We start from the raw sequence: 27345 nt of genomic DNA, 5'->3' as shown, positions 1-27345 counted from the left end.
TAATAGTTTCCCCTTTTTAATCTTACATAATGTAAGCTCTGTGTGTTATATTTCGTAATGCATGCCTGGAGAAAAATCTCCTAGAATAAATTTCATGCTGACTTCATGAATTGTTTTTCCCTCATGCTGTCATCTAAACGTGACATTACCAGATAAAATAATTTGCTATACTGAGATGAAGCCATTCTTAGCACCAAAAAGGAGGGAAACATATTTCCTTAGTGGCTCTTCATCTGCCTGGGAAAACTCTGCAAGTTCACTCCCAGCATCTCCCCTTTTTCCTTCTACGCCTTTCCCACCCAAGGGTAGATAGTCCTGACCAATACCAGTGCTGACACAGATACCCCCCTTTCCTGTGCTGATTACACCTTGGGCGCTCAGCCTGGAGTTTTGTGCCAATTTGCAATTAAGGTTTTGTTTTCCATGCCATATTTACCAAAGTCTGTGAAAACAGTAGTTGTGTTGTAAAACTTACAGGGAGAGTTCTGTATCTATGTAGCAAGTAGCTCTGAGTATGTTAAACAATCCCTAGGGAGAGCTTCTTAGCCAAGTTTTAGAAGTTTTACCTCTTTATGTGGAGCTTGAGGTCCAGCATATTTGGGGGAGGGAAGGAAAAGAACAGGAGTCTTTCATTTTAGCTTTTCTGTATGAAATGCGTGTTGCACTGATGCTTCGCTGGAGCACAGCCTAGTTAAACTTCAAAATTAGGGCAAGATAAAAAAGAACCTGAATGGTAAAATGTGAGATGAAATTCTCACTTGTATTATCCCTGGGAAGGAACTAACAGCAGCTGCAATGGTATAAACTAAGCATCTCAGTCTTTACAGTATGCTGTGAGGACCCCATGCAGCCCATCAGCAGGTACTCTGCTTAATAAGACTTCTTCCTCTGGCTTAATCTGCGAGAGGCACGTGCTGAAAAACATCCTTTTGGGCACTCAGAATGATAAATGCATTAGCTTCGCTGGCACATCTTTACTTGTTTGTGTTTTCTCCTTTCCTCCTCCCCCACTGGAAGAAAAAAAGGCATTTCATCCTCTGTGATGTTGCCTGTCACCGGAGCTTCAGTGTCACCTGGAGTTATTCCTAGGCTTTTCTCCAGCAAACTTTGTCTATGCGGAAGACAGTTTTATGAAGGTGATAGATCTGAGCTGTTTATTTGCAAATATTTTCCAGTTTATTGTTCCTTTGTATAGTGGTGCCAAGCATATAGTGTTGCAAGCTAGAAAGAGGAAAGCTCGCTGCCTCCTGAGGCTGTATCATTGTGATGTTTTGCTGTTCTGGAATGAACTATGGAAAAAAAAGTACTGTATGGGGACTGCTTCATCCATCACTGAAATAGGGTGCTATATAATGGTATACAGCACCTTAGTGCAGAAAGCAAAGAACCTTTTCAGTGTGAAGTAGGGGAAACTTTAAGCAGAATACAGTCATCTTGGAACTTGCCTGGGATTCAGAATGATTTTTAAAATCAGAATTACTTTTACAACAGTGCTGACTTTTCAGGGATGCTACAAGTGAGGTCTGAATCTGATGTTTCTCTCCAACTCCATGTAAGTTCATTAAGTCAGAATCTACTTGCCCCAAACTCGCCTGGAATAGCTGCTGTGGAACCAAGTGTCCCACCAGTGTGTGTTTTGCAGAGGGCTTCTGCCACTTGATGTGGGCTGACTTGGGAGGACTGCTTAAAATGCAGGTGATAAAAATCAGCTCTGTCCCCTTACATGTCACTTGTCCATGTGGAGTCTGGATGTGACCATCCCCTCCTTTCTCCATAGTTCTCAGGTACTTGTTCAGTGCTGGTGGAGTTGAGCCTCTCCTGCTGAGCTGCTGCTATTGCTGCATCCTTCAATACGTTCAGGGTCCTCGGCTCCCGTCCACACACACTTCTTGGTGAACCTGGCTTAACTTGACACTTCAAGGGATTTTGGAACAATACCCACAAGCATGCCAGAAATACAGTACCTCTGAGATCATGATTTCTTTGTTTGGTACATACAGCAGCCAGCAGTCACTTTCCTCTTCCTTCTTTTCTTTATTTTTTATACTTGGTGAAGCCTTGGTTCTTCTAATTTTGGTCATCCTTTCCAAAATGATGTAATATACATTCTTTGGAGTTCCTGGTGGAACTGTACTGATATTTTGAGGTATTTTGCTGTTCTTGCTGCAGTCAATTGTTTCTCATGTTATGGATTAGGTGAGAATATAATGTACCATTTTTTTCTCTGCTTATTGCAGAAGAGAACCCCCACGCTACTGATGAAGCTAGAGGTGGTGGTTGCAGGATACTGACTTGTTACCAGAGCTTCCAGTAATGCAGCAAACGTAGGCGCCTTGTCACTTACTAGTGGGCTGCTTTTAAGCTCAATCTTTTATGCACAAACTTTCTGGAATGTGTGTAGCCACTGTTGATAAGGCTTGTATCACAACACCCTTGTGTAGTCAGGAAGCCTGATTTCTCCTGCTGTTATCTCAAGAGTGGAGCTGAAAGTATACCCTTGAAATCTTTTCTTTCCGCCTTCACTACGATCACCTCCAAACTGCTTGCTGACACTGAGGCAACTTTGCCTTCAGCCTGTCTTGTCCCAAATCCATGCCTTTACTGTCTACATGGAGCAAAGCTGCTCATGCCATCTTTGCTGCTCTGCGAGGATGACAAAATGGAGAGCAAATGTAATCTCAGTATAAATGCCGCTTAGAGGCAAGCTAAAGGATAAAACTGTCTCATTGCTGATTTTGAGTGGTTCCAGAGATCTGGGGATGTGCTGTGAGGTAACAGGAAAGAGTACTTGGTTAGATGGTAGCAGGGCACGCTGAAGTCAAACAAAAAGTCTAATTAGCTGTCAAAACTGAGATGTGTGTCAGGCAGGGACACACAGTAAGCTTCAGTTTGATTTGAAACAGAACTTTACAATCTGACATTACAAGGGCTCATTTTTATGCATATAAATGCTAAATTGTACCTCAATCAAAATAGTAGTCGTGATTTTTTTTTTTTTCTCCTTGACATTGTTTGCTTGTCTGGGTTGGTATGACTTTCTTTGCCAAATCTCTGGGTACTAGTATACATCCATGTGGTGGCTGCTATACACTTGATTTTTATGGAACCGTAAAAGGGGCACATAAATGTGTAATTAACTGCTGCTTTAACATAATTATAAATACAAAGCATTATTCATGAAATTTATAAGTACCGTTCTTTGGCTTGGTAGTGGGGATCAATGTAGAAACCTTTCCATCAGTGTAATGTAAGCACATACAGTCGCGTGTAGGTGGTGGGAAATGGGGCTCCCCTCTTCCCAGTGCACCATTTCGTGCCCTTACTCTGTGCCACTGGTGCTGTTACTGCTTTGCTGATACGTCTGTAGGACCGATACAAATCATAAAGCTGTTGGCAGGTCCATTCACAGATATTTCTGTTAACGTTTTAGCGGTGATTTCCGTACACAGCTCCGTGAACTTTCAAAACTGGCTGGTGGGCAGGGGTTGTGCTGGAAGCAGTTTGACACTGCTGAAGCATGCTTGTGCTACGGTCGGATCCAGCAGTTGTTACATGCAGAGGATGTTGAAAAAGCAAGTGAAAAAGAGGCCACCGGTGGATGTAACTAGGCAGGGTGTCAGGTGGCTCAGGCACACCCTTGAGGAAGTGCAGGTACTCATCCTTCAGCATATGCATAGGCAGAGATCGGACCAGTAGCTGTGTTCAACTAAGCATATTGCCTTTAGATCGAGTGCTGCTCTTTCTGGATGCAGCAGCTTTCAAGTAAACTCATTTGTGTTTGCACATGTGCTCTAAATCTTGTTAAAGTGTGAGACTCTGTACTGCAGATGTGTTTTAAATTACTTATGTTGATGCCATATATATAAAGCGCGTGTACTTAAGTTGTGCTTCCTATAATAACTTTGTTTCATTTTTTTATTATTTTGGAGCATTTAAAATTGACTTTGAGAGGCTGGGTTTTCCCACAACTTGCATAAAATCCAGTACTGCAGGTAAACTGTAGCATGCAGTTGATCCAGAAAGGGGATATTGCTGGACGGGAGGAAAAGCGATAGGTGGAAGAAAGGCTGGAAAGGGGGCTGCGGAGACATGTGGTTGAGGAAAGGGAAAGGAAGGGGCTGGTTTGATGGAGAAGCTAACAGAACGGAGAAGTGGGTCATTTATCTGGGTCAAGGTAAAAAGATAGCAGGTTTAAAAATTTTATTTCAGTTGATCTATTAGTTTTAACAGCAGAGTGTCAGTTGCAAACCTGTGTGAGACCACTGAAGCTCTGTCTCTGAAGCGTGAATGCTTAGCTGTGAGAGTCATGGAGAGGCCAGCTTTCCTAACACAACTGTAACACCACAGAGCTGTATTTATTTTGGTTTGACCCCTGGATTTTTCTTTAATTTACTTTGGATAGACAGACTTTTAATAAAACTTAAGCTGCTTTATATCACAGGCTTGTTGTTTTTAGGGTGGTTTTTTTTAACAAACAAAATTCTCTCTGTGCAGATTTCACTGGTGAACGAAGTGAGGGCAACTGTTCAGCTTGGCAGGTGTCCTTTCTCCATTTGCCAGGACTTGCTGTTTAATGTTTCTGTGACAAGTCACTGTTACTTCGGGAAAAGATTGAGCAAGCATCAGCTTTTTCAAGGGCAGGATAATCTTCTGCACGAAGCGCCAGGCCGTGGAGTGGAAAGCTGAGCTGTGTTCAGCTGCAGGCTTCCTGTGTGCTATCAGTGAAGTCATTAAAACTCCATCTGAAGTGGATTGCTTGGAGAGTGGGAATAAAAATACTTCCCGCTTCACAAGGGTGTGGATGCCTGTCTTGGACATGCAAGTAAAAGTGTGTAACTGGCAAACGCTGCTGCCCGTGTGGGCGCTCTGGGACTGAGCGGCAAGCGCGCTGTTCCTCCAGGTTGGGTGACGTGGCTGCAGTTTCTTGGGTTTGTGCAAACAGTGGTCCCATTCCCACCCACTTTAGACAAGTGATGTTGTGTTGGTGACAGCAGCAATGATGTGATTTGTGCTAGGTTTGATTCGACAGTGTCGGTTTTCTGTTCACTGGGGAAGATTGCCCGTTCAGTAGACAAACTGGAGTGCTTGGCTGGGGAACTGCCCCATCCAGCCGCAGCCAGTGTCGCAGGTGTACGTAAAATGGCAAAACCACTGTGTTCTCTGAGATGTCACACATCGGGTTTTGGCGTGTCGGAAGAAGCGATGTCCTCGGGGCTTTGTGTTCCGGGTCACGTTATGCCACGCTAGTCACATTTTTTGCCACGGCTTGGCTCTAAATGCTCCAGCAGCGAGCTGTGGGCACAGCTGCCTGCCCAGAAGGTGTGTGTGGAGCTGTGGTTACATGCCGTGGCTGAGGAAGGAGCTGGATGTTGAGCATCTTTCTAAGGTCTGTTAGGAAAACTGACGGCAAAGTGGTTTCTCTGTGTAACACTTGCTGGTGTGTCACCGCAGGCCTTGCGTCTGGGGGTGCTGCTTGGTCACTCGGCCTCTGAGGGCCATTACCAGGTGCCTGCTCTTAGCTCTGGCCATAACGGCAAGGTGGCTCTTGCTGTTCGCGATTTTACTCTTCTTCACCCTCTCGGTTTGAGCTACGAGGCCTCGGTGCCGCTGCCGGGCTGGCGCTGGCGGGGCAGAGCCGCGTTCCTGGCAGTACGCACCCAGCCCGGCGCCAGGGCGAGCCCCGGCAGCGCTGCCCGGCCCTGCGCACAGAAGCCTCGTTATTCCCGTGTCTTGCCCACAAAAGCCTCGTTATTCCCGTTTCTCACCGGGCGCCCGGCGTGGCCCGGTACAGGTGGGGCCGGTGCTGCCGCGCTGCTCTGGGGCCGCCGCAGGCCGGAGGGGGCAGCGCCGGCTCGGGGGCCTCGGGGCCGGGTGCCGGCACCCCCGGCCGCGCCGTCCGAGCGGCGCCCCGCCGGGGGGAGCGGGCTGCGGGCTGCGGCCCCCGCCGCGGCCTCTGCGGGCCCAGCGGGGCAGCGCCAGGCGGGGCGGCCCGGCGGGAGGAGCCGCGGCGGAGGGGCCGGGCCGGGCGGCGGGGCAGAGCCCGCCCCGAGCGGCGGAGGGGCCGGGCCGGGCGGCGGGGCAGAGCCCGCCCCGAGCGGCCGAGCAGAGTCCGGGCCGAGCCGTGCCCACCGGCGGCCCGGCGTTTCCCCCGCTCCGCGCCGCTCCGCGCTCGTCCCGCCGTACCATGGTCGGGGATCAGTGCAGCCTCCCCGCGGAACGGCCCGTCCTCGCCCCGAGTCCCAAACCGGGATTAAGCTGCAAAATGGTCCTGCAGGCGGTGGGCAAAGTGCTGCGGTAAGGGGCGGGCGGGCTGCGCCGCGGCGCGGCCCCTCACGGCCGGGGGGAGCCGCCGTGGGCGGGGGGAGCCGCGGGAGCCGCGCGGAGCACGGGCGCTGCCCCTGACGCTGCGGGCCGTGTCCGCGCTCCCTGAAAAAGGAGTTTTCAGGACGCGAGAAGGCGGCGGGGGTGCTGGCTTTCCCGAGTAGAGAGCCTGGCCGAGACGCTACATGTGCTTTGGCACGTTTTCTGCAGCAATGTCGGAAGATGAGGGGAAAAAATTGCTCGTGTAGCTGAGAAGGGCTGGTGTGAAGGCTGAGGCGTGCTCGGCTGCGGGGGCCGAAGCCAGGCTCTTTGGCAGAGGACGTGGAGTAATTTGATTCGGAGCAGTTCTGACCCGTTCTGCTTCGCAGGGGAAAACATCGCCACAAATACTAGGACTAGCAGCCTTGCTCTTCGACAACTGCAGCTTTTTATTTCGGTTGCGTTGAGAATACTTCTCGGGGATCTGTGGAGAACGCCAGCACTGCTCCAGAAAGGAGCCTTGTTGCTCCAGCGTAACTTTATTTGGCAAGCTGTCGTTTGTCCCGGTTTCCTGCGCTCTGTTGCCAATTGTTAAATGTTTGTCAACAGAAACATTATCCCTCTTCCTCTGTTGACTCACCCGCTCCTCTCCTCAAGCCAGTCTGGGGGAGCCCTTATGAAACGTTCTGGTCACAAAGCGGCTGAGCCCTGGCTGTGAATCAGCCCAGGGGGCTTGCTCAGGGCTGCCTAGAGTTGCTCTTAGAAAGTGCTGTATTGCAGTACTTTTGGGGTTTTTTTTAACCCTCCCCCCCCCCCCCCCCCCAAAAAAAAAAAAAAAATTATTTTCCTGTGGAAAACATTAGTTTGAGGAATTCAGGATTCTTCAGCTTTTTAATAAGTCTAATGGCCCTTCTTTGCATTTTTGGGGGGTGGTGTGTCTCTAATTCAATATGGTGTTACACAGCTGGTCATATCATAAAATCCTTTGGCCAGCGGCTTGCTATTCATGCTGTGAACCTTTTGAAGTTTTTGGTAGCTGTTCTGTTGGCAGCACTCCCAGATGTAAATAGATGGGTGCCTCGGTGGGGAAGAATTGCCAAACCTTTTGTTCATCATCTATGGCAGTTTATTTTAAAGCATAGGTAACTTCCTGTGACTTAGCAGCGAAACATACATTTTTATGATTTGCTTGGTACATGTTTTTTTAAAAAGTATAAGTTAACTCTGTTCTTTCTCCTCCAACTGGATTACATGCAGAAACTGTGCATAATTTTATTTACTTTTTCCCCCCCGAGGTTTATTTTCTACATATGCTATAAGACTGTTGTGAAAGCAGGAAAAAGTTATCGTACGTGAAATATTTTGGGCTTTGGAATTAATGGCATAACTGTATTTTGCTAATCTGTTATCGGAAGGGAGTGACTACTATTTTCTAGGAGAGGGTTTTTTTAATGTGTCTTTTTGTTCTAGGTTATCTCCTTTTGCACCCAGTTAGAAATGTGAAGTCAAAAACTTACTTTAGATGCCAGACTGGTTCTCTTATTTCTCTTCTTGAATACACATCAGATGCCTTATCTGACCTTATGTCTGTTGCTTCATTTTGCTGTGTTTAAGTTTTTGTTCTAGAAAACATAAGCTTATCCTATTCTGCAAAGAGCTTAGGCGGCATAACAGCACATGTAGTAGCTAGGACTAGTATTTAATCATCCTATGATTATAGGAGCCTTGGTAAATACTAAGTCCAGTTGGAGTTTCCTCATTGCAGAAACTCGGTGTTAGTGCTTCAGAAACTGTAAGCCTGGTGACTGTGAAAGAAGAAACCATGTGAGACCTTGTTTAGGCAAAAAATGGTGGCTTATTGGTGACAGCTGTGGTGCGATTTCTTTGAACATACAGACATCCAACAGCAGAGCTTTGTCTGCTTCATTGTTGGTAGAGAAGAGCAGGGGGCTTAAAGATTTGGTTGAATGCTGAGGGGTAACGCCAGCCTGAGAGAGTGACCAGCTCGCTCGTTAGTGCTTATGTTGTAGTCATGTGAAGTTAAATGAGATGAAGCCCATGTTACTGTAATGGTTTGCCATCTACTTCGGAGTAAGTCTAGGGCAAAGCGTATCGAATACCACTGTCGAGCCTGGCCACCTGAAACGCTGCTGATGGAGTCTTCTGTGGTCTGTACAGAAGATGAAGGAATATTAAACTTCAGGGGAATTGATACTAAACTTTGAAGTAATTTTCCTTCTCCTGACCAGCCCTACACATGGCTCGGGGATGAGATCAAAGGATATCTTTCTTGTGCGTAGCCTGGCGTTATGAAAAGCCTACTGCATTTTAGACTTTTTTTCTCAGGCATGACTGGGAACTGTCGTCACCACCGTTCCCTCCCAGCCCTCCACAGGCTGCCAAGGACTTGTAGACATTCACAATGGACAAGGGATTGAGTGTCCGTCTTCTCCCTAAAGTGCCCTCAGTTTCTGTCTCTCTCCTGGGCGTGAATTATAAAGCTCAGTTGTTCCAGTGTGTACTTAATCAGTATGTCTTTCCTCCATAGCAAACTTTTACATTATTTATGTGAGTTGTGTGTGCTTATAACTCACTGTCTCGAAGCTTTTCACATGCATGTTGTTTTCATTAGTTAGTAGGTCCAAGTCCTTCTAGCTGCTGGGTGCCAAATAGTGTCTGTGTCACACTAGGAATAACAGCTGCCAAAGGAAAAATCGGTAAGGGGGAGGAAACCAGGAGGAAAGTGTGAGCAAGTAAAAAGGCTTCACAAGAAGAAGCAACTCTGAGAACCTGAGTTGAGTTTAAAAGAGCGTGGGGAAAGACAGCTGAACCAGAAAGGAGGGAAAAATGTAACAAAAGCAACAGATGTGCTCTCAGCCTTTCTAATTAATTTTTTATGAAAGCTACTGTTAGGTTTATTACTCTTTCAAAGTATTAGTGATTCAGCTGTGAAGAACTCTGGAGATGCTTGTATCTTTCGTCATATGGGTTAGTAAACTGTGTTTAACACTTCAGGGATGGGACCAAGACTATACACTTGTAACGATTAAAAAAATTAAAATACCATTAGAAAAGTGTCATCTCACCTTTAAAATTAATCATGGCACTGCTGAGATGAAGTTATGTATATTCCTTAGCATAGTGTTTAATTAGGGCTTTCGTTTCACTTCAGATGTTTTTGAAATACGTTAATCTCATTTTTCTCCTCTCCTGTAATGAATTGTGTAATTATTTAGCCCGTGGTTAGGGAGGGGAAAAAACCAAAATGGATGCAGTTTTTTCTGGGTTTTATTGTTTTTGTTTTTCTACAAGTTGGTGGCTCTGGAGAGGTAGAAGGGGAAAAAAACCCCAATGTAAAAACTTGAAATACTATTCTACTTTTCAGTATTAATTGTTCAAGTTTTTTGTGGAGCAGCTGACTACTGTTAGGTTCCTTGCAGAGGTGTGCTTTTTACTGGCCTCAAGCAGCGCAAGTGGAAGACGCGGGTACACAGGGCATCTCCCCTCTTTGGTCCCAGCGGGTAACCGAGCTGGCCGTCAGCATTACTCAGACCTGCGTGCTGGTGAGTTGAGGACACAGTGTTCGCTGCTGGTGCCAGTGCCTGAGTCCCGGTTCAGGTGCTCACCTGCAGCTCTGAACTGCAGCACGTTTGCTGCGTCGTGGCGCTTCAGGTCCTGCGCAGGTGATTTTCGGAAATCCCTCATGCAGCTTTGTGTAGTCAGTGTGTTTGCTTTTCAGTCTCCAGTGAAACTGAGTCCCTCTGGGACAGCTGACTAATAATCTCTGATAAGGTGTCAGGAACGAGGAATGATGCCAGCTACAGAGTTGCGATGCCATTGTGTGGTGACTTCTGATAAAGTACGCTGCGGTTTATATGTATGCATAGTCCAGGGTGAGTGTGGGAATAGGTAACTTGGAACTCCTCTGCCTCCAAAGAGTTCCCTTCTTGCAGCAATGTGCAAGGATTGACTTGGATACCAACCAAAACTTGAAACAAGCCATCCCACTCCTTTTGGGTAGGTGTGCCATTGGCATTACTAACAAAGTGGAATTTTTACAGGTGCTTTTCAAGAGTGTAGTAATGTCTTCAGTGATAGTGTGATAAAGATTGCTTCAGTCAGATACATCAGCAGGTTTGTGTTGGCATCTTGGATGGTGCTGTGCATTTTTACATCCAGCACGTACAAATTTTTGAAAAATCGAATTCCTTATCTATTTCTCAGATAATTCATAGCAAGATCAGAAAGAAACCAGGTTAATTTTGACATTAGATTCTATTTTTTAATTGATCATGCGAAGTAGTCTTAAACGTGTTCATGAAACAGGATGTAGGTAGGTGGAAGCAGGGCGTGTTTGATGTGGCTGCCTCTTCTCCACTGCCTTGACTCTTGTTGCTGAAGATAGCTGCTGTCTGTGATGCTTGTGTGTATTGACAGGACTAAAGCAAATATTTTAAAAAAATCAATCTTGTTATATCCTAATTTAGGTAGAAACATTTTTCAATTATTTAGTCCATTCTGCAGTATTAGAAAGTAATTAGGAAGAGCCTTGTTTATCATTAGCTCATCTGGTTAATGCAGAAGCCCAGGGACAGGCAGAAGGGGAGGGAGGGCAGTGTGCACGGAAGGGGCTTACGGGCAAAATGCTTTTCAGAACCACGCCAGCTATTCTTATCCTGTTCTTTTTCTTTCTTCCTCCCACAACTTTCCATGTACCAAAATAGTTAAAAAATGTTCACGGGTCAGGGCAACTGACATCACTGATTGTCGTGCTGCCTCTTGGTGAATATTTCTGTAATGGGAGCCAATTCCTTGTTCAGTGAGAGCCTTTCAGCACCCGGCTACGGGGGAAGGACCAGAAGGACCAATGACGCTATGGGGCAGTAACGTCTTGTGCTTTGGCAAGGTGTGACCAGGCCAGAGGGGCTTTCTGGTAGCTCTTCTGTGTGTATGAAAGCACAGGTGTGCTTGTGGAGCTGGTTCTTTGACACAAATGTCCTGTCCTCAGGACAGAGCAGGTTGCGCTGATGGCAGGCGTGTGTGGCATTGCCAGCTTGGTGTGGACCCATGCGACTGGGACATGCCCTCCGGAGAAGCGGCTCTCCCTGCTGGTCCGGTGAGCTGGGCATCCTCCGTGTCTTTGGGATAGTAGTCTGTCTGTTCCCTCATATTTGCTGCAGGAGTGTCATGACCCTGGTGCATCTATGAAAGTTGGTGAGCAGCGTACGTTGTATTAAGTTAATGAAGAAGTCTGTGTCTGTCCTCAGAGGGATTTACAACATTGAGCTGTATTTTGGTTACATGTTCTACATCCTGTGAAGCAATAGCCAGAGGGAGAGTACTGCTACAATTTTTCTGTGTGTTGAAATAACCCTGTAAGGTATCTCCAGAGCTAGTATAGGAAGGGCACTTGCCTGAGGTTTAACAGCATCTCCCTCTGTTTTAGGGGTAAAAGTATGTTTCTTTTTTTCTGAAGATTCCTCCTGGACACTTTAAGAATATATTTGACTGTAATCTGAAACTTGTGAAATTATTCACCTTCCTTTTATCTAGTTTCCTTGGTATGCAACTGTTTTCATCTGCGCAAAGTATGAGCGTGCAACGTTCATCCTTCTGGCACAGACTGCAATTCCTGGTTTGTCTCTTTGCCACCTGGGTTGTAATAGCCCATGTTTCTGGTGCTGCTCTTTATGGAGAAAGTATCTGTATCTCAAGCTGTCTGTGCACGCCAAGTTCTTTACGAAATAAGTTTGTAAGAGGAAAAAGAATAATCCTCTGTAGAAGAGCTTTCCTGTTACTATTCTGAGGACCTTTGCTGAAGAGGTGTGGTGTTAGGAATGTGGTCTCCCACCAGTTGCTCTGTCTCTAAGATGGCTAAGACAAAATTGATCCATTCCCCTATCATACATCTTTCTCTGACTACACCAAAGCAGAGTTTGATAGAAGTGTTCTTTTGTTGAGGAGTATTTTCTAATCCTTTTTCTTAATCCCTGATGCTGTGGGGCTCACAGAATCTTAACTAAGACTTTAGCAAATTGCTGTTAAAGAAGATGAGATGTTGCTTTTCTTTTAAGAGCTGCCAGCACGTAGTCTCTGGGAAGAGAAGAGCAAGAGCATGGGATGCACGGATTAACCCTTTCTTCCAGCTTTCTGAAGAAAAAACCCCCGCTTTTGGAGTTAATGGAGTCCATTAACACTGGAGTTAGGCTGGTTGAGCTTGTCAGAAAACGCTGCTCTGTTAATTTTCCAAGTTAATTTGTCTGATCCTGAAATAAGTTTAGAAAGGCTTTTGCTCAGACAGCAGGAACTGCTGGTAGCAGATGCTCCCCAGGTGAAAGGAACATTGTGGAAGCCTGCGTAATTCCTTTTATTTTTAAAAAAGGAAGCATCAGCAGCGAGTGCAGCTGTCCTCAGAAAGGCAGGCAGTGACAGAACATTGAAACTCTTAGGACAGCTTAATATCAGGATAAAAAATTATCCCGGCATACCATACAAAGTACATGGAGTTAATGAAGAAAGGTTTGGGCTTCTTCATGTTGACTTAGAAAAACTCAAACGCTAGGAGAGTTGACATGAGGTGCACCTTGGTAACTCCACTCGCACTCCAGGCACTTGCCCAGATCTGCTTTTCAGTCCAATGTGACCACAACTCCCAGATTCAGAACACCAAAACCTTACAGGGGTAAGTGCTGACAATCAGCAGGCTGCATTTGGCACGGCAGGGGAAAGGAAACTGATAAATGAGATTTTGCTGATTCTTCTTTCTACAAAGTCCTCAGTTTTGATGTGACTCATTTCTTCAGACCAAACTTGTGCAGGGAAAAGGTAAAGCTGAGGTCTTCAGACCATCATCTGTGTGAGACAGAAACTGTATTCTGTTTCAGCTGAAATACTGATTTTTCTGTTGTTTTTCAGCATATAAAGCATTCTTTCATGTCCAGATACATCGTTCAAATACATCACGTTTTAAATCCACACAACTAACTTAGCAGATTAGTTAGCTCGACTACTAAGTGATTTCAGTTAAGCTTTTTGAGGAGGATTCCTATTGATCTTTGAAGTAGAGACTTCAATATTGAGAAGTGGATCACCCAACAGTGATAGTGAGCTACTCCCAGCGACTTCTTCACTGGTTAGGGACCATCTTTCGTTTCTTCACAGTGAAGCTACTAGTGCAGCTACGCGTGAGCAGCACGGTTTCGTCTCTGCAGAACCAGTACGGACTGTGGGTCACTGCCAGGAGTTGAAACGGGGCTTCTCCGGCGAGCAATGCTGGCTGGCTTTGAAGAGCAGTAGCGGCAGGTCACAACCACCCGGTGTTCTGAGGCACGATGTCGGGCTGCAGAAGCTCGTGTGAAAGCATCCCTTCACCTGGCGTCCGGGCGAAGAATCTTAGATGTTGGTCTCTGCTTGTATGAACTGATTAATTGCAAATCCACACGAACAGTTGAAGATACCGCTTGTCATGTGCACCAGCAGCCAAGGGAATCAAACAAATTCAGTATGCAACTGTGCATCTGATTTTAATATTTATTTTTGAAAATTACTAGTTTTCCTTAGCCCATTTCTTGGCCATGCTTTCAGCATTTCATTAGAAGGAATGAATTTGTGTTCCAGCAAGCCCTTGGAGGTAACGCTACAAGTTTGAATGTATCTGTGGGTTCGGTTTCTTCTGTTTGCTAATGGATCAGTATGCATCTGTAAAGGTGCTTCTGCTTAAGCTTTCTGGTCTCTCTTGGTGTATCCTGAAAAGTTATAAATTAGGGTTGGGATTCACTGCTGTCTAACAAGCTAATTAACAGTGGCTGATTTAACTGTACCAGTAATTAAGCTGTAATTCACCCTACTATTTTTTTCAACCAGTGATTCAAGTATTCTTTACTTTGGCCCATTATTCCATGGAGTTTGTATCTTAAAATAGATTTTTCTTCCTCTGTTGTAAAGAAAGCAAAACTTTAATGCATGATTTTGTAGGAAATACTGAAACAGCTGTGTGATACTGATGACAAAACTGAACAGAGCGCACTGCATCATTCTGCCACAAAGTTAATTTTTAAGCTACATGGTTAGAGTAGTGAATGTTTTGTACATATAATTTTTAATGAAAGTTACGTAATTAAGATAATGCTTTGATTCCTTTTACCATCAACTCTTTCTTGCTCTGCGAGGAGACACAAATTATGCTTTCTAACTATGGGTTTCAGGTTTTTAGTTTAACAAGACGGTTCATATTAACACCAAAAGGTACTTACATCACAGGATCTGATCGAAGGCATGCCAGGAGAGGGGGGATTTCCCTGAACTAACTTTGGTTTACATTAAAGCCAAAATGTCAGCAAAAGAAAACAAAATCCTTTTTTGATATTCAGAGCTGCTGTTGAGAGAGAACTGACCTCGACCCATGGTCATTTCTAGTAAATAAATATCGTTCCCAATTAAAGTGCTGCAGTTCATAAAGTGCAAGAGATGAGTTTGTGGAGCTTGATACAGTGGATGAAAATTTCAGGCGGGGCTGCTTCTTCACACTGGTATTTCTTTGCCCAACCTGTTCAATAACTAATGACTGGGTAGGTAATTAATTCCTCACAGCTGTGTGTCTCACTGCAACAAGATGCACATGTGTGTGCTAGTACAACTGCTTCAAAAGTGAGTTTACAGGTGCAGGCATGTGGAATTGCTTATGAATATAGTGAAAACAGCTTAGTTTTTTCCCATGCTGTATAACTTATTTGAGTTTACTGAAGCTCCTACAAAAAAGCTAAGCTGTTTGAAGTAGCTATTTTGTTACCGGTTCTTATGTATGCTCTCAGTTGTGGTGTGCTCTAGCACTCTTCTGTCCTATTAAACCACATTTTTTTAGGTGTAAACCAGACAGTGTTTACGTGAAGGATTCAGCTGTTGAAGTCCCACCTTTGAAAACATTACCTATATGTAATCGTACGGTAGGCAGAACTGTAGTAGCAATGCCAAACAAAAATAACTAACTTATCCTTCCAACGCAAGACACTTTTTGTGCCTAAATAGTTGCAATTTGCCTGGTCCTGCGGGAAGTACAAAAGACAGTCCTTTAGTGTTCCTCACCTCTGGGGAGCCGAGGAGAGAGACAACAACTAGGACTGAGCTCAGCTGCAAGCTGGCATGTTGCACCATGTTGAAAAATATTTATCTATTGAGAGCACAGGCTCTGGGAGTGAGTATTCTCATTAACTCTTTGGGGAATGTCATGCAGTCCGTATTGCCTTTTTCCAGACTGCACAGTATAATTATAAAATGTATTTGTAAACGTTTTTATAGACTTTCAAAAGTTGAGAATTGTAAAATTCAGATAACAAGCACATCAGATGTTATGTACCTGTCTTCCCAAACGTAGTGTGCGGGTAAGGCGGTGAGCTTGGCCTGCATATCTGACATACTTTATTGCGGGTTTTCTTGAGGCTACAGTAGTACTTACAACTAGTTAGTATTGTTAGAGGAATTTTTTTGTTTTACAGAGAGAGCTTGTAAGGCAAAAAAGGCAGTGAGGAAACTAAACCACTCTTACAAAGAAAAATCTGTCTGCGCCCTGGTACTCCGAGCAGAGCAGACGGTTTGTTTGTGTATCTTGGGCCATATAGCAAGAAGGCTGCCGAGGCCGGGTTGCCAGGGTGAGATAATTCCCAGCAATTAAAGCGCAGTTCTATCCTGAAAAGCAACTCTGTGCAAGCTGGGTTGTGAAATCCCACATTTACAAGGCCGTGAGGTTTCCAAATCAAATTTGCTCAGTTTAGAAATAAAAAGATAGCTTTGCAATCTGCCAGCTCTACAGATTTCGTCAGGGTTGGAAGATAACAGCGTCTGCAGGGGGTTGTGTGCTGTGGTGGTGCCCACCCTCCCCACACTGGTGTACCAGAGCTGCTGCCTGGGCTCTTCCAGACAGGGACAGGGCTGCCTCAGCGGAACCAGGAGGAGCGGCTGCTGCCAGAACTTGAATTTCATCATGACACAGAAGTTAAAATCACTTTATTTAAGTGCGTTCCAGTATAAGATTACAGGATAATAAATCACTGCCTCAGTTAATAGACATGTCTGAAAACACAGGGAATAGATGATATGTTAATTAAGAAGCTTCTGTTTTTACTACAGTACACTTACGTTTTCTTTGTTTGCAGAGTCTAAAAATCTTAAAAGAGAGATACAGATTTTTTTTTTTAATGCGTCAATCATACTCTTTTTAGTTTTTCCTTGCTGTTTGCAAGCAGTTTTTCTGGCCTCTGGAATTTCAAGATCATGTGTTGAAAAAATACTCTTCTGGCTATTGCAGTAATAAACCCGACAGGCCTATATTTGCCTTTCCCAAAGTGTAAAAGGTGTTAACAGCCACCCCAGAACTTACTTGCTTTCAATTCTTGGTGCGGATCACTTGTTCCTGTGGCTCTGCATGGTGGGAGATGTCCCCACTGAGGCTTGCAGCATCTGTAACAGAAGCAGGCTCGCTATCTCTGCCATTGTCTGCTCTCAGTTGAGAGCCACTTTTCCCCTTTGCCTGTGTGTTTTAATTAAGAAATTTAAGGTATGCTGTAGATCTCTACCTTGCGCTGAAATGTTTTCCGTTATGGAGAAAGAACTATTTCTCTCTGACTTCAGAAGGTCCCTAGAGAGCCAGTTCAGATACCAATGTTTCCATATACAGATATCCGTGCCTGGGCGAAATGCAGCTCGTTCCTGCTGTCTGGCTGCAGTGTGGGAGTACATTTACCAATGGAGGATGAAGGGGAGGCATTTGTGTGGCTAGAATACAAATGACATTTTTCCTTAAGGGGGAGGCAAGGATACAGGTATTGTGTATGGGCGTGATGGGTTTGGAGTGTGTGCCTGGGGACTAAAACGAGCTGCTTGTTAACAAGACAAACCCCAGAACACAGAACTCCAGCCTGTATTCTCAGCTGATGAGCTCAGGAATGGCTGGGCAGAGATGCCCTGGAGAGTTAGCGTGGCATGGCCTCTCCTGTCCCTTGGTGCCCAGTGCCAGCGTCTGCTTGGAGAGTACGGTTCTAGGGAGGGAGGCATTGCAAGCAGGGGAGAATACACTAGGAGACGCCTGAAGCTGGGATTTGCCACCTTTCTGCTCAGTTTTTGGCTTGCTTTGTCAGCCAGCCAGAGTTTGCCTACAGTGGGAGAGTTAAAAACAACAAAACCAGACCAAGAACCACCCCCCCACACCTGTCACGGGCCCAGGACTTGGGCATCTATGATGCAGTGTTCAGCTGTATGGTTTGTTCTAAGCACTGGATAAATTAATTGTTTCAACACTTTTAATCTATGACCTACTGAATCTCTCTTACCACAGACCTAATTTGGCTCCACGTAGAGCTCTTGCAAATAAACATCAGGGAAGATTTGTGACCTTTTTCTTGCCTAATCCCCAAATTGCCAAAATCTGGACTGTAGTAGATCGCTCGGGAAAACAAACTTGCTGAGGCTTCGTGTTGGCACCTCCTGGTCTGGATATATTAGGGCTTTTTGGCACAGAGGTGAGAGAGAATATTTCAAAATGAAAAACAACAGAGTATTTGCTTGGGTAAGGTAATTCTCTGTTTCTACTAGCGATTGGTTCCTTTTAGATTGAATCACTGGCTCCTAGAAATAATCTGTCTCCCATCTGACATAGTTTCCCTGGCGTTCCTGGGGCTCTGTCCCACTCAGCCCTTCCCAAGCGTGTTGACTGGAGGGGAACTTGGACCGGTGCAAGGGTTGTAGTCAGAAGACCCTCCCCAAAGGCACCCAGAGAGGCTGGACACCTCCTCTCCGTCTGGGGAGGAGTTCTGGCAGGTACACCCAGAGAAGAAAGGGAACTCCAGTCCAGTGTGTTTTACCACAAGAATGCACTCTGCATATTCTTGTAGCATTAACTGAGCTGTTCGCATGCCTGGCCTTGCCTCTGTAGCCGTTCTTCCCAGAGCTGCACTGCAAGGAAGATCCTGAGCAGAAGAGAGGGAGCAGCAGTGGTACCTGGCCGCCAGCAGATGCCTGGGAGTTTCAGCACCGTGATTTGGGAGGCAGTTAATATGCAGCTGACAGGCCACTGTGGGCAAACAGGCTGGCAAACACTGAGCTGGTGCTCGGGGAGCAAGGGAAGAGAGGAGGGGCAGAAGTGGAATCATAGTCACGTCGGTTGGAAAAGACCTTTTCAGATCATCAGGTCCAACTGCAGACCTAATACTGCCAAGTCAACGACTAAACCGTGTCTTTAAGTGCCACATCTACCCTTCTAAATACCTCCAGTGATGAGGTATGACTCCACCACGTCCCTGGGCAGCCTGTTCCAATGCCTGACCACCCTTTTGATGATGAATTTTTTCCTGGTATCCGATCTAACCCTTCCCTGGTGTGACTTCAAGCCATTTCCTCTTGTCCTGTGGCTTGTTACTTGGGAGAAGAGACTGACCCCTCCTCACTACAGCAGAGACCTGCAGGGTCTCCCCTGAGCCTCCTTCTCCCCAGGCTGAACACCCCCAGTTCCCTCAATTGCTCCTCACAGGACTTGTGCTCCAGCCCCTTCCCCAGCGGGTGGGTGGGGAGCCAGGGAGCAGACAGGCCTGATGGACCCCAGGGGTGGCGTGTGCCCATTGCCCCAGGTCCTTTTTGCTTTGCTAGCAGCATCGGCTGGAAACTCAAGTTTGGCCCCACAGAATCTTTTGGTCTTTCTGTTAAGAAGCGGCATTATGAAATAATGTTATGGCACTTGTCATCCTTAACATGCCTGCCATGCCTTGGCACCGACTGTTCACACAGAGCATCCGGAGGCCAAGCAAAGATTCCCTTTTAAGGCAAAGAGCCACTATGAGAAATCCAGAAGAAAAAGTTTCCCTGGCATGTAGGGTACATTCTTCTTTCTTCCTTCTCTTAAATAAACTATTAGTAACTTTTAAAAACAGAACAAAAATGAAGAAGCAGGGCCAGAAATGCTGCCAAAGATATGTTATGTGGCGCAGCCCCCTTAGACCTGCGCAGCAACTGAGCCCTGGAACTGACCTAGGGCAAGAGAGGAGGAATGAAACTGAGGTCAGAGGGGTCTACTGGGGACCTGGCTTAAGAGGAGATCAGAACGGAGACTGTCTTAAAAAGCTTCATCTCCTTCCCTTCGCCAGGCCCTGCAGAAGCAGTCTGACCACAGCAATCCATGAACAGTTGTACTGGCTGTATGCCGCAACTGGGATTTGGGCTTGCTTTCCAATACCTTCCACAGCTTCCCTTCCCATGCTGATGTTCTTTTTTCTTTCCCAGTCCTGAACATGTATATGTACATCCAGGATTTGTGGTCTGGGTGTGCTGTTACGTGGCATTTTCAGCTGAAGACAGCAGCGATCAGGGTTCAGACAGGATCAGGGTTCAGACAGGACATGGGATCGCAGAAAAATCTCCAGATACTGATCTCGTATGGTTTTAAAGGAAGAGGGAAACACAGATATCATCTCTGGGTTTTTCTCAAAGGAAGGGCAACTGCTGATGTTCCAGTGAAGCTTGTTACTCACCTTTTCTTGGATGCTATACAAATAAAAATGTTGAATTATCAAGAAGTGGTTTTAAAGCTACCTAGCGCCTCTTAAGCTTTCAGTCCTTCTGCTTGACTGGGGAGAAGAACTGTGGGCTGCTGGGCTAGGGAGCCAGACAGCCTTCAGGAGTTTGTTCCTGTCCTGTAAAAACTGGCATAACCTGCTGCTTCGTTGTTCTTGGTGGGTGTTTGTCACCAGGACTCACAAATTCTAGCTCATGCAGCTGTTTCCTTCCTGCTGTAAATGGGTTCAGGGCTCCTATACTTAACGCTGAGCGTTTCTAACCAGAAGTTAACAGAGAACTTCTTTCCAGTAAGGTGCCACAGAAGAACCAGAAAGGTAACAAGTAACTGAGCAGCTCACCTGGTTTTCCTTGCAGAGCTGTACCCTTCTGTGATGGCTGAACTCTTTGGATTTTCTCTGCAAAAGGAGTACATTGGAGGGAGGGAGCTTGCATACTGACTTTTTTTTGCCTTACCATGTCCCGTTCCACTCACATCCCATCTGACTCCATAGCCAAAGGAGAGGGAAGCTAAGCCAAAAATATCCCGTATACCTTTAATTTTGAATTACAAACCCTTATTCACTAGAAAATAGAAAAACATGAAAGCGCTCATAAGGCTTGGCCTAAAAGACACAGTTAATACGTTGGCTTACTGCCTCCCTAGTTTGGTGTTTTAAGAAGCTAACCCCCATCCTCTTATTACCGAGAAAGTAGGTTTTGGCAGGAGTACTCCACTCTATAATACTTCATCAGCGGAAGATATTTTAAAACATGACACTTCAAAAAGCAAGGAAAAAATTACAGAATAAAATTCGAAGGCCGAGGTAATTTGATATATCTGGTAGTTCGGTGGCGTAGAGGTGCACCTAGGTGAGGGTGAACATGGTGGTGTTGTTGGAGGCTGTGAATGTTCTACATAAATGTTTTGGTTGGGAATATACCATTCTAACCCCCAAAAATTTCTGGGTTGTGAACTATACAATTTATAAAGCGCAAGCTAGGTTACTTGACAATAACCCCCAAAACCTCAAGTGACTTTCTAAATACCATTGAGTAACACTTCTGTGGGCATCTTATTCTTGGATCTTTTTTAAAATAGGTTTTGTGCTACTTGTGCGTGCATGGCTAGGAACCATGGGCCTTTTGCTCTCACCAGCACACGCTGAACACTTCACAGCTGGATTGTCAGCAGTGGAGACACGCTGCCTTCTACATTTGCTGGGGATTGCTAGGATTGTACCAGTTAACCTTGGGTAAGAAATAGGGTCAGTTACTAACAAAAATAAAGTATTACTAATCATAAAACAAGCATCTTTGTCCTGTAGGGTTCATAATCCGTGGTGATTTTCATCCTCACAGACTTGAGATGACTTCTGAGTTTTGAGATTTGCAAACAGGGAGACAAATTTGTCACGTAAGGCCTGTTGGACCTGTTCTGTCAATGTTCAAATGGAAATCAGTGTGTTTGAGACTTGGCTGGAACCTGAAACCGGTGCCTGATCCAGAGGACACAAAGTGATTGGAGTTTTGCCTGCAGCTCTGCTCACCACTAGGTTTTTTTTAATAAAGTCTTTAACTTTATAAAAGTTACTCTTATATCTGGTACTAAACCCATGTTAGTATGCCACATTAAAAAGAAACTCTGCTGATTACTTGAATTTAAAATATAAAAAATAAAGAGCCACTCACCCCAAGGCTATTTAGTTGGGTGTGAAGGCTGGGAGATGGTAACTGAGGCATCACTGTTTGTCCTTGAATTGGTTGCAGTTTCAGCTGCAGTGTAAGGAAACTGCGCAGCTTGCTGGAGGCAGCAGGAAAATAATATAGCTGTGCTGGTTCCCTCCAGAAGAAAGGAATCCTGAATTGATAGAGATGATGATAAACTGCATGATCAGTTTAGGGACATTTGGCATTTAATGAATCACTAGTGTTCCCTCTGTGTGATCAAGCATGTAATAAATCCGATTCTCGTGACCAAAACCGTGGATCCATGGATGCCTGGTGCAGTTCCAAAGTGATGTGAACTACATCAGCTCATGAAGAACGTCCACGCAGGGGGCATTGCGTCTTGGATACGTCTTTAGCTAAATCAGATTACTTCACGTGTGCTTCTTTCCAAGCAAACGGTATCAGTTTAAAATTAAACACATCTTTAGTATTTGCGCCATGAACAAACTTCGAACCTTACAGTCAGTCTCTGCTATGAAATGGGAAAAATACTTTCCTTGAACGGTTTTAAAACTAAATACCTGGATGGTGCTTTGAAGATGCTCCAAAGTGTGGGGTTTTTTAAACCAAGAAACTACTGGGCATCAGATCAAGAAGGAAATGAGAGAGATTAGAGGAAGATCTTTATTAACTGAGATGGGATAAGAAAACAAGCTGGGAAATTGGCAGTTTTATTTGATCGTAACAAAGCAGTGAGACCAAGGAAAAAAAATACTGTGGCCCAGTGGGCCTGTCATTTGGTGGAGTGTCTTACATATCTCTTTCTCCAGTGAAACCCAGGCACACCTCCAGCTCCTGTGTTTTCTCAGCTGAACATGCGACTGGGTACAGCTCCCTGCTAGAAGCCTTCAGGAAGGTCGTGTCTTTGGCTGGAGCCAGTTTACCAAACCTCCTTCTAAGACTTTAGACAAGTGACCTGTCTACTGCCATCTCCCATCGCTTTTCCTTCTCTGAAACTTACTCACAGGTGTGGCCTTGCCTGTAGCATCGTATTCAATTGAGTGCCTAAAACTAAACAAACACAAACCTACCCTGGGAGTTCTCTAAAGAATTAGTTTGTGTGCTGGTTTGCCTGTCAATAAAAACTGCTGAGTGCCGTCTCCTTGGATTCCCTAAAGACTTTTGTTTCCTTAATTAGTAGCTAAGCACTGATAGACAGGTTTGGGGCTAACCTTTTGACAGACCTTCACCCAACTGCTGTGTAACAGCCATTCCCCCAGCTGCTTTGGAGATGCAGTTGGTCCAACGTGGACATGTTAAGACACGTTTAGTAGAATTGTCGTATTTTTTAAGAAAGACACGGGTAAACATGAATCAGGACTTTGGTTTGCTTTAGGGTGCCTGTAGCGGTGTTTTCAAAGGTACTGCCCTTTTTGTGGTCTTATATGACATTTAGTTGTTCTTCAGTAAATAATCGTCTACAGGTGATGGATTTTAGCGTTTCCTGAATAGAACAGTAAAACTCACTGTTGTCGCTTTTCCTTTCACTCAAAGCAGGCTGAAGGAGCTGCTGTCTGTGCTGCTGGAGGCGCATTGCTGTAGTCTTCGCTTACAAGGGAGTTCTGGGACAGCTCAGAAACGGCTACACGTAATTTTTTGTATTTGTGTGCTTCAAATGAAAAATTAAGAAAGACGTCTTGAGTGTGAACAGCTCGCAACAAAGGGAATAATGGATGCTTCGCTTTGCACATTTGGAGTTGGTTCCACGTGGATGGTGGTTTCTTACAAGTTTTTGTAACGGTAGTGAGCTTGGAGCTAGGGGAGAGCAAAGCAGCTAGCGCCTGAACTTCACGCTGTCTCGTAATTCTGGTAATTGTGAATGTATGAGCTTTGATTTATCTAGAACGTGGAACTATTATTTGTTGTTCTTAATCACACACAGTTGTGTTTATAAAGCTGTTTTCTCTGTACCGCTGTATGCTCCAGCTTTGCAAGTTTGTGAAGAAAATGCTTTAGTAGCGACTAGTATTGACGCGGTTTCTGAACTAAACCCAATTCTACAGCCTAGACTGAGCGTGACTCAATTAATATGAGCAAGTCTGACTTTATAATCTAACTTATGCCTAATTGAGGGAAGATGTGTGGTCTGGTTCAAAACTTGATGTCTGTAAGACTGGAATTTTTTTTAGTTTGTACTCGGAGTCTCTATTTGGGCCATGTAGTGCCCCGACTGCACTGCATGCAGGTCATGAAAATCTGCTGGCAGAAACAATTTCCGTGGCCTTGCTTTTAGCTCTCAGTAGCTGCAGAAGATTAAAAAGAAGTTTGTGTTGCACATGGTGATGTGACATTCAGGTTTCAGGGGGGTGAATGAACCCTTTGATATCTGTGATTATGGACACTTTGCAGGTTCAGTGACGATACCCGTGAGTCAGGTCTGTTTTTAAACCAAGCCAAAGCTTTGGAAAGGGGCAGAGCATGGAATCCTTCGGGAAGCTTCTGTTTGAAGTGCTCCAGTTCCAGGACAAGGCAGTTGTGGAAACACTGTGTCTATTGGAAAGACACAAAGCGGCTGTATATACTCATCTAACAGAACTGAGGTTTGGTGGTAATGAGGGGGGCTGGGTTTTGTAAAAGGACCATGTGGAGTCGTTTGCACTAGCAGACTTGCCAAATAGATTTAGTGTTGAATTTCTGTTTCTTTTCTTGAAACGAGGAGAAGATGCTGAAGTGAGAATGAGGTACACACTACCCATTTCTGTTCGGTGGAAGGCTTGTTTCAGCCTCCTGTGTCTGGCTTCCTTCTGTGGTTTCCCTGCACAGCCTGGCTCTGGGACAGACTGTCTTTGACCTCTTCATCTCTCTCTCCCTTCCTCCTCCTCTCAGAAGACTGCTCTTAGCTGACGTGGCACGGCCCTAACCTGGGGCCCTTGGTTTGAGCATCCTGGAAGTAAAGCGAAGACGCAAACTCTGTTCTGTCCAAACAGCTTCTCACTGGTGGCTTTTCTCCCCAGTTGTGCTTCATGTAGTTTGTCAAACCAGTCTTCTGGAGTTGTTTTCTGCGCGATTGTTACTGAAACTATAATGCTCTTAAAAATCCACTTATCCTTGAATGCCTGAATCCTGCCCTCCACTGCAACCAAACCCCAAAACCACTAAACCTAAATAGCTGAAAAAAACCCCAAAGAGTGTGTTCTAAATAGATCTTACCTGCTGGGCCTCTGACAGACAATGTTATGAGGGTGCTGTCTGGAGCGTGCCAGCCTTGGTTTCAGCAGTGTAGGAGTAAGGCAGCCTGTGCTGGGAATTAAGCAAATCAGTTGCCTGGAGTATTTTTTACTAGCTTAGGGCCAAGTGCATGGTTTTAACTGGATTTACACTGTTGACTGTCAGGGGAAGGTAGTTACAAGTCTTAACATATTCCTGCAAAAGGAAGAGGTCAAATATGTTGCTTCATCTGCCATAAAATCAGGTTACAGACTATTGATTGAGACTGTTGTTTCATGCTATTAAATTTTCCTTGGATATCATCTCAAGTTCTGTGAAAATCCGAAGTCTCAGACCCAAGAATAAATTAAAGATATTTAAAGAAGCCGTGAAAGATGTACTTAAGGCCCTCCTGCAGTTCCTGCTCTCACGAACTTTTCTTTCTTATCTGTAGCTGATTTTTCCATGGTGAAGTTCATAGGAGATCTAGCAAAGTACAGGTTTGAAAACAAGAATAACTAGCTGATAACCAGGAGCTGTTGGTCTGAGCAGCCCCTCTGTATTCAGAGCCTTGCTCTGAGGAATGTCTGACTGCATGTCATAAAAATATTTCGTTGTGGAGCTGCTATGAGAATTAATCCAGGTTACTTCATTAAATAAACGTAAGGGACAAATCTTGGATGAGCTGCTGTGGAAAAAGGAGATGGCAGGAAATGTGGGGGAGTAGCTGTGCGCTGAATTCATCTTCGCCGGTACTGGTTTGTTTATTCTCGTGTTGTATTTGTATTCTTTAAAAGGTGTTCTATGTCACAGGCATTTTCTCTCCAACCATGAAATCCACCTTTCTGATTAACATATGGAAAGAAAGTGTGACCGTCTTTTCCCTGCCAGAGACCTCCTGCAGTGCTTTCTGTGCATCTGTGGTTTGAAAATATACTGTGAGCATGTAAAGGTACATCGTACTGCTGTCACTAGGTTTTCCTTATTTTTTCCTTGACAGTGGCCTTCCTGAAGTCTTAAAGTCCTTCTGGTCTTACTGGTTATAGAGTTAACTTACTGGTTAGAGAGAAGTGTGACAAAACTCAGTGCAAGTTCAAGACAGTAACCAGCAGCAGTGCTGGCACGTTACGGTGTTCCTTTCTTGCGGAAGGCAGATCTGGGTCCGTCCCTAGTGCAGTGCTGACAACGTGGATGATGGGTCCTTCTGAGGATGGGTTTAATGAACAGATCAATAAAGAGCCCATAAAGAGAAAAATTATTATACTTTTTTTGGGGGAAGGCACTGATACTTTAAACACCATTCCAGGAAAGATGTGTATCCCATCCTCACGGCAAAAATCAAGCCTGTGTTTATCTCAGACAGGGGCAAAGTTGGTAATTATGTGAATGAAGTATGTTAAGAGCCACAACACGAGGTTGGTTTCCTCCGGATGGGATCTAGAGGAGTTTCATCAGCAAACAATGCAGTCATCTGTAAAGGTGGGCATGACTTGGTTTTACAGGTCCTTAAAAACCTTTTTAACCAAGAAAACCTCACGTTAAAAAATCGTGGCATCTCCACCTTGTATTATTGCCTTACTGCGCTTGTCCCTCACCATTAAATAGATGTTCTGTCTCCGATTAGGTGGATTTTGTAAACTGCAGTAACGCATGGCTATGCGACTGTTTAACCAGACAGCTGAAAAGACCAAGGTGCTGACCCGCCGTCCTTCCTCAGAAGTCCTCACCAAGCCCCTGGCCCAGGAGTATGGGTTGGGTTGAGATTCTAGCTTGAGGATGTTAAAAACAGTGTGAGAGGAAAACTAGTGATTGCAACAAACACTTTAGAAGTGGGAGATGAAGCGGCAGAGTATGCCGTGGAGATAAGTGCATTTTATGGAACGTGGTTTGTCTGCTTTTATAAACCCAAATGGAAGGTTATTTCGTAATACATTGGATTTTAAAGGATTTTCAGGAAACAATGAACTCACATCTTTCTCTTTCAGGTATCCTGGGAGTTGAGAAAGTTTTTGTAGTTATCAGTGCTTCTAGCTGGAGTCACAGATGCTCGCTTCCGCAGTGTAGGGCTGGAGTAGCGAGGAATGCCGTAGCGCTGAGGGCTGGAGTAGCGAGGAATGCCGTAGCGCTGAGGGCTGGAGTAGCGAGGAATGCCGTAGCTTTGAAGGAGCGGTGCCAGTACGTTGGGTGGAAGGAGCGTTTTTCCAACTGGGAGCTATCTCCTTGCAGCAGGCCACTTCTGCTGTCCCTCAGATCCCCGTTTTGCAGGTGCCAGTTAACGGTATGACGCAGGGGACGGTTAGTGTGCTCGCGTGCGGCGCTCCTTAGGCACAGCACCATTCCACTGTCACGACTGTTCGCAGGTGTGACGAGAGACCGTCACTCTCCCAGTAATTTGCTGGCCAAACTGGCAAAGGGGCAGTGGAGATGGAGCAGCTCCGTCTCAAGTTTCTTAATACCATTCAAAATTTCCAGTGTTACTTGAAAAAATTGACTGAGTTCACATACACTTTTTAAGAAACTGCCTTTTGCTTTAAATAAAAAAAAATAATTAAGGGAAAGGGAGGGAAGGCAGGAAAGCAATGTAACCACAGATACAGGAGTTTAGCTGAACCAGCTTCTGTCAGGTTTCTGTAG

At 45.2% G+C, this 27345-nt stretch overlaps 1 protein-coding gene across 8 annotated transcripts in view; it reads left to right on the top strand.

The window, feature by feature from the left end:
• The window catches only part of MOB2 (MOB kinase activator 2), a 116444-nt gene that overhangs the window by 76919 nt on the left and 12180 nt on the right, over window positions 1-27345 (top strand). Inside the window, exon 1 of one of the 8 annotated variants that reach the window (XM_055722016.1) lies at window positions 6090-6294. The exons of the other annotated variants lie outside the window; for them this stretch is intronic. Within the exon in view, the coding sequence (XP_055577991.1) occupies window positions 6185-6294 (110 nt within the window). The 5' untranslated portion in view covers window positions 6090-6184. Of the gene's footprint in view, window positions 1-6089; window positions 6295-27345 lie in introns of those variants that run through there. 8 annotated transcript variants of the gene reach the window in all.

This window comes from Falco cherrug, chromosome 10 (genome assembly GCF_023634085.1).
Source record: "Falco cherrug isolate bFalChe1 chromosome 10, bFalChe1.pri, whole genome shotgun sequence".
Classification (NCBI taxonomy): domain Eukaryota; kingdom Metazoa; phylum Chordata; class Aves; order Falconiformes; family Falconidae; genus Falco; species Falco cherrug.
The sequence above is the reverse complement of the archived record's forward strand: the minus strand, read 5'-3'. Positions and strand labels throughout refer to the sequence as shown.